This window comes from Diachasma alloeum, unplaced genomic scaffold, assembly GCF_001412515.2.
Source record: "Diachasma alloeum isolate Michigan unplaced genomic scaffold, Dall2.0 Dall_scaffold_01187, whole genome shotgun sequence".
Taxonomy (NCBI): domain Eukaryota; kingdom Metazoa; phylum Arthropoda; class Insecta; order Hymenoptera; family Braconidae; genus Diachasma; species Diachasma alloeum.
The window spans coordinates 220,733-227,484 of record NW_021681297.1 but is presented as its reverse complement, the minus strand read 5'-3'; the positions used below and the strand labels follow the sequence as shown (position 1 = coordinate 227,484).

The 6,752-nt window shown below is 32.2% G+C and overlaps 1 protein-coding gene across 1 annotated transcript; it reads left to right on the top strand.

Annotated features, from left to right (window-relative positions):
• Positions 1-1,626: 1,626 nt before the first annotated feature.
• LOC107046043 lies at positions 1,627-4,983 on the top strand. Its single transcript, XM_015268497.1, has 4 exons — positions 1,627-1,687; positions 2,136-2,340; positions 2,687-2,875; positions 4,730-4,983. The coding sequence occupies exons 2-4, from the start codon at positions 2,160-2,162 to the stop codon at positions 4,822-4,824; spliced, it is 465 nt and encodes a 154-aa protein (XP_015123983.1). The 5' UTR covers positions 1,627-1,687; positions 2,136-2,159; the 3' UTR covers positions 4,825-4,983.
• The last annotated feature ends 1,769 nt before the right edge of the window (positions 4,984-6,752 follow it).

The following is a 6,752-nucleotide window of genomic DNA, read 5'->3' as shown; positions in this document are numbered from 1 at the left end:
TTCAAATCACCGTCTCATGAATTCATTGTTAAAGAATTGGCATTCATAAATACTCAAACGAATGAAAATGGACTTGAGGGACTTGGATCCATAATTTTCAATCCCCCTTATTCCTGGGATAAATTACCATCAAAATACAAAAATGTGAATCGTTGGCTGATGGATAACTTCCATGGAATACCTTGGGAAGCTGGTGATACCCCTTATGTGAATGTTAAACAAGTGGTTGAACGAGTCGCAAACAACGCTAGTACTCTCTACGTTAAGGGACTTCAGAAGAAGCAGTGGCTTGAAGGAATTCTGGAAAATTCTAAAACTATCATTAATCTGGAGGATTTGAACTGCCCTAAATTAAGTGATTTAACACGTTCAGAATGTTCAAATCACAATGACAATCGTCATGATATGAAATACATGTGTGCTCTTGAAAATGTTAAGCAATTGAAAAAGTGGTACTTGAAGAATTGCAGGGCCTCTCTTGATCGATCTCTGAAAATGTTCTGTAAGAATATGAGCTTACAACACATGAGTGCAGAGGATATTTCATGTTTTCCAAAGGAGTTTTTACTCATTTTCGCATCTCATAGTATCGAGGATATTTGGGACAAATTACCCGAAACATTAAGACAAGATGAGGACATCGCTGATTGTCGTAAATGTCGTAAACATTATCACAATACATCTGACAACGGAAAAGATGAAGATGACTGCAAAAACACAACATTTTACAAATTTGTGCCTATGAAGAGAGATTGCTTCTTTTGTAAAACATTTGAAAAAGTGTAAATCTTGCGTACTAATTTATGATTTGATTTTAACAATAAAAAACCAATTAATCATATATTTGAAATTTTTTTCTCTAGAATAATTCACATATCCTAATTTCATCTTTGATCCTACGCAAAATATCCCCCTAACCTCTACCCCCTCAGCCCCTATCCCACACCCCCTATCCCCTAACCACCCAAAACTTCCAGAACCTTCCACCACCCCCTCCAAACCTTCCAGAACATTCTACACCCATTCTGCCCCACTACCAATCCGTTCTACCCCCACTACCAAACCTTCTAGAACCTTCTACCTCACCCCCCTCCCCTCCCTCCCCCCGCTCAACCTTCTCGAATGCGGCTCTGGACCTGATGACTCATTTCCCAAGGTCAAATTGGCCCAGAACCGGCTTAGATACACTACTTGCCACGCATCCTTAGGCACGGTATGGCCGAGGCCATGGCTTACGCCGCTTACACACATGGATTGGGTGGACTCCTCTTAGCGACCGCGGGCAGCGGTAGTCCTTAAGACCTCCACCGCCCGCGACCGAGCCCCCTCACTACGACAAAGTGGGAACCCAGGGGGAAATGTATCATAGTGATATACAATCTCGGATGATGTGAGTATTTCCATCTTGATTATTTTTTTCATTGTAGAAAGTATTCATCTAACTCTCTTGCATTTTTTTCAGTTTATTTTTTTTTCAGTCTATAGGCAATTCATACCTCATATTTTTGTTGATTACAGATCTATCGTTCGAGTCGTTGATCAAATTTTTCCTGCAACTTCTACTACTACAGCTGTAGCCAAGACAATTTGTAAATGGACTTTGAATAATGGCGATGGAGAACGCGTTGAGTGTATTGCGTGGAATAACCAAATCCTACGGATTGAACCTCACATTGTTTTGGGAAATGTAATTATAATTTTAATTTTTCACATCATTTTATTCGGTTCTATGAAGAGGTTATATTTTACAGTTTATTCTTCCAATATTTAATTTATATGAGATACTAATTAATTCTATAAACTTTTTCATCGAATATTTATCCAATTGTTGAGGTCATTTTTTATAGTTTCCTTTGATCTAGTATGTTGTAAATCAAATACATTTTAGAGAGTTTTTTCCTTGGGCATATTTGAAGTATCATAATTTTCTTGAATTGTTTAGTTTTTTTTTTTCTTCAAGATGAATTAGTGATATTCCCTCAAATTGAATGATCTATTAAATCAAGTGGATTGTTATTGATTTAATGAACTTATTTATAACTGAGTTTTTACGATTTTTAATCTTTTTTTCTGCAATCTTTAATAGCACACTTTTTAAACATTTTATTAATTTTTGTCTTCTTTCAACTTAAAAGGTGTTATTCCTTAATGGAATTTTCATGAAGGCTGGTAATGTCAAATTCATCAACGGTACAGTCTTATTCCAATTGACTGTGCAATCTAATACTACAATACATGTCATGCATAAATTTGGACCAAATGTTCATGAACTCAACATTTTGAACCGAAATTTACAACTGATTGATTTGCAAGATGTTTGTGGCCATCGTAAATGCATACGTAAGATTTCCACTTATGAGTTTCACATGCATTAAAAAATTTAATTTAATATATTTTTTAAATATAAATAAAAATTAATATATTTATAAATTTAATATATTTTTTAAATATAATAGGGGAGAGTGGGAGAAAGTGGAACGTATCGACTTAATATCCCAATATCTCTGCTTATAAACAAAGATATTAAGAATTAAAGTCGATGACAAACGTTCCACTTTGCCCCAACCTCCCCTACCATTTTTATCAAGTTGTCATGGAAAATTGTTGGTTTTTATTCAAATTCTTTCAAATTTTTTATCAGTCTCTTTTTTGTTAATTTGTAAATACTAAATTTTTTCTTCTTCAGGTGTGCAAGGATTCATTAAGACTAATTTTGCTGTCGTTCAAAGAGCGGAAGGTCTCCCATCATCCTATTTCGGAGTCATTGGAGTGGATGATTTTTGTCTAGAAATAAAAATCACTCAGTCGCAAAATTCTAATCATTCTTTTGAGATTGGACAAAACGTTGAAATTCAAGGATTCATTCGAAATACTGGTGTGTATTTTTTGTATTATTTTTTTTTTCATTTGCTAAAATTTGTAAATTTTAAATTTACCATTCTTTCCAGCTGGATTTCCTCCTCAGTTTATCATTCGCTCTTTATCTGATATTACTCTGGTTGATGGTGGTATTGTCAAGGATATAGCATATTTATCCAAATGTGTTCAATCTCCTATTGATAACACGAAGAAATCACGTCAAGATTAATTTTTTAATCAATTTTTTGAAATTTTGATTTTTTTTTCTTTCAGTCATCCAATTGGATTATTTTTAGAATCATCATCATTTTTCAAATCAACAATAAAAATGGCTAGTATTTTTCAAATATTATGATCTGCAATGATTTTAGTTTCATAATCTCAACATTTTCATCTTTAACAACGGAGTTATTTCAGCAGAACTTTTTAATGGAAGAAGGTTCAATGAATAGTCAACGATTAGATTTAATATTTAATAAAAGGTGAAATCGTCCAGGTAATAGTCCATGTTTAGCAATTGGCCTGTTTATCTTATTTTCATTTTTTGAAGTTTGGTTTATGTTTGTTAGAATATTGATTTTCTATCTCTTCCATATTCATTTTAGTTTTTTTTTCGGTTTTGATGTATACCCTCTCGGGTTTTTAAATTTTATTTCTTTCTCCTCCAGTGCTTTGAGACTTGACTTTCAATGAATGCTGATGGATGCTCAATAATACCTAAATTTACAAATGAAAAGGTTAAATTTAATTTATTTATCAATGGAAAATTTAATATGAATTTTATTCCATCCACACATTTAAGTAGAAGTATTTTTTTAAAAAATTTATGGAAAAAAATTTGATGTGAAGTAAAGAAATCCGAAATTTCAATTCGAATGATTATAAAACTTTAATTCTGGAGTAAAAAACAAGCGTTACTTGTAATTGAAACAAGAGAAGAACAAATGTCAATTTTACATGAGCAGTTGAAATATATTGAGCATATTTATTAGTTGATTGACGATTATAAATATCATATTTATTTTTTTAAATATCAATCTTTCAAGGGTCAATTCTACTGAGCACTAAGGAATATATTTTCGTTAACTTGAAGTTAAGCAATAAGGTTTGTATATAAAAAAATTTAATCCTTCAGCTAAAATCATCGGTATAGCTTCATTCAATCAGCCTTAATTATTATGTATTCTCAAATTTTCAGTTTTGAAATTTATTCCAATTATTAATATTTTTATAGATGAATTCTCACTCATCTTCATCGATTCATTGCAATCGTTCGGTTGATGCACGGAATAATTCTTGGTTCCCTGGATCTTATCCATATCATCAGAAGCGATTCAATTATTACGATTCAAGATATCCTGCACAATCATCCTATAATAAATATCGATCTTATCATGCTCGATGGAAACAATATGGTAATGTCTTGTGATTTTCTCTTCTAGATTCATCATTTATTATTGAAATAAAATTAATTTTCTAACATTGCGTATTAAGGGAGATTGTCGGAAAATTTTTGAATTTCCTTTGGAGTGAATTTCCTTTCATGACGAGACATGTTGAAGGTTTCGAAAAATTGTTAGCATGATTGATTTTATTCAATGAATTAGCGAGGAGAAATTTTTTTTTTCATGTATTTCTTGTGAATTCATTCCACTATTTTCCATTTTTTAGTTTTTCTTTAATATTTTTTTAAATAAAACGTCAAATGAATGGTTTTGATTAAAGATAAAAATGTTTCGTTTCTCGTGGATGATTTAAAATCATTTTTGTTCTTTATTACTTTTTGAATTGTCAATATGTGAACTTTATTATTAATGGAAATTATTGTGTTATTTTTTCACTTAATATTTTCTATTTTCCGAATTTTCAGGTAATCATCCATATTACACTTCTCAGCAATTTTATCAACGAAATCCTTTGAAGTGCCAATCGAATCAAACTTCTCATCGTTCACGTAATGATTAAGCGAATCATAATCGTTCTACTACTAGTAGTTCTCCACGTCTCAATACAACTCATACTAACAGATCTGCTACTGGTAACTCCTCACGTTCTGGTACAACTAATACTAGGGGATCTGCTACTGGTACTTCTGCATGTCCCAGTACAACTTATTCTAACAGATCTGCTGCTGGTAGTTCCTCATCTCCTGATACAGCTAATACTAGGGGATCTGCTACTGGTACTTCTGCATGTCCCAGTACAACTTATTCTAACAGATCTGCTGCTGGTAGTTCCTCATCTCCTGATACAGCTAATACTAGGGGATCTGCTACTGGTACTTCTGCATGTCCCAGTACAACTTATTCTAACAGATCTGCTGCTGGTAGTTCCTCATCTCCTGATACAGCTAATACTAGGGGATCTGCTACTGGTACTTCTGCATGTCCCAGTACAACTTATTCTAACAGATCTGCTGCTGGTAGTTCCTCATCTCCTGATACAGCTAATACTAGGGGATCTGCTACTGGTACTTCTGCATGTCCCAGTACAACTTATTCTAACAGATCTGCTGCTGGTAGTTCCTCATCTCCTGATACAGCTAATACTAGGGGATCTGCTACTGGTACTTCTGCACGTCCTAATACAACTAATACCAATGGATCTGCTACTGGTACTTCTGCACGTCCTAATACAACTAATACCAATGGATCTGCTACTGGTACTTCTTCACGTCCCAATACAACTCGTACTAACGGATTCGCTACTGGTAGTTGTTCACGTGCTAATACAACTAATACAGCTAATACTAATGGATCTACTGCTGGGGATCTCTACATTCTAGTGGAACTAATGTTGATACATCTGCTGCTGACGCTTCTTCACGTTTCAATGATCAAACCAGTTGTACTAAAAATCCTTATTTCAATTTTTATACACAGAAGAAGAAAATTGAGCAATTGGAAGCAGACTTAGAATTACTTAAAAAAAAATGAATCAAACTCGAACGAGAGGTGGCCGCAATTTACACGAGAGAAATATGAAGTATATTATTTTATTCTGTAGAATTTGTTTATTTTTGTTATTTTTCATATTATTTTCTTTTCTTTCCTTTTTCGCGAAAAATTTAAATTTTTGATAAATTTTTTATTGAAAAGGACAAAATTAATTTTTTTTTCTTGATACCATGGGTGTGCTAATTTTAGATGGATGCCTCTTTTCAGATATTGAATCAATATGTAGCAATTACTTCGATATAAAGCGAATAATTATTACTTCACACATACTTAACATGTCCTAGCGGTCATTTAGTGAACGGAATTCATCAGTTTGGTAATATTAAAATAAAATAAGCAAGTTAAATGCTTAAGTCTCCAGAAACTAGTAAACGATGTTTAAATATTTGAAAATTAATACACCCACGGTAATGTGTGATGAATATTTTACATGAAAAAAAAAACACTAAAACATTGAAATTTTCGAATATTTACAAAAAAATATTTGTTGGACAGTTTAGTCTAATATATTAAACTTTTTGATTGCATAATTTAAGTTAAATTTTTTTACCTTTCTTTTTCACTGTCTGTTTTGTAATGGATTTATTTTTACTGCTATAATGAAGATATTCAGTAATTGTTCAATTTTATAGGTTTTGGAAAAGTCAATATTTTTCTCAAAGATCAAAAAAAACAATCTATCCACAATCTACATCGGACCATACCGGAAATAAATATTATTTCAATTGCAAATGAAATATCTGCCGTATCTGAAGCTTATGGGAAAAGAACAACTCAATTAATGATGATGCTATTTAATCCAATCATAATTGTTAACTTAATTAATCATTTGTACCTTTTTTTATATTTCTCAAATAAATATTTTTAAGTGAATCTTTATTGTTCAATTTACTTATGTTCCACTAATGAGAATTTATAATGTTCATGTGTAAAAAC

Coding starts and splice junctions, on each gene's coding strand:
- LOC107046043 (XM_015268497.1), top strand. CDS start 2,160: ATGAAGGCTGGTAATGTCAAATTCATCAACGGTACAGTCTTATTCCAA. Junction 2,341..2,686: donor TGGCCATCGTAAATGCATAC/GTAAGATTTCCA, acceptor TTTCTTCTTCAG/GTGTGCAAGGATTCATTAAG. Junction 2,876..4,729: donor AGGATTCATTCGAAATACTG/GTGTGTATTTTT, acceptor CCGAATTTTCAG/GTAATCATCCATATTACACT.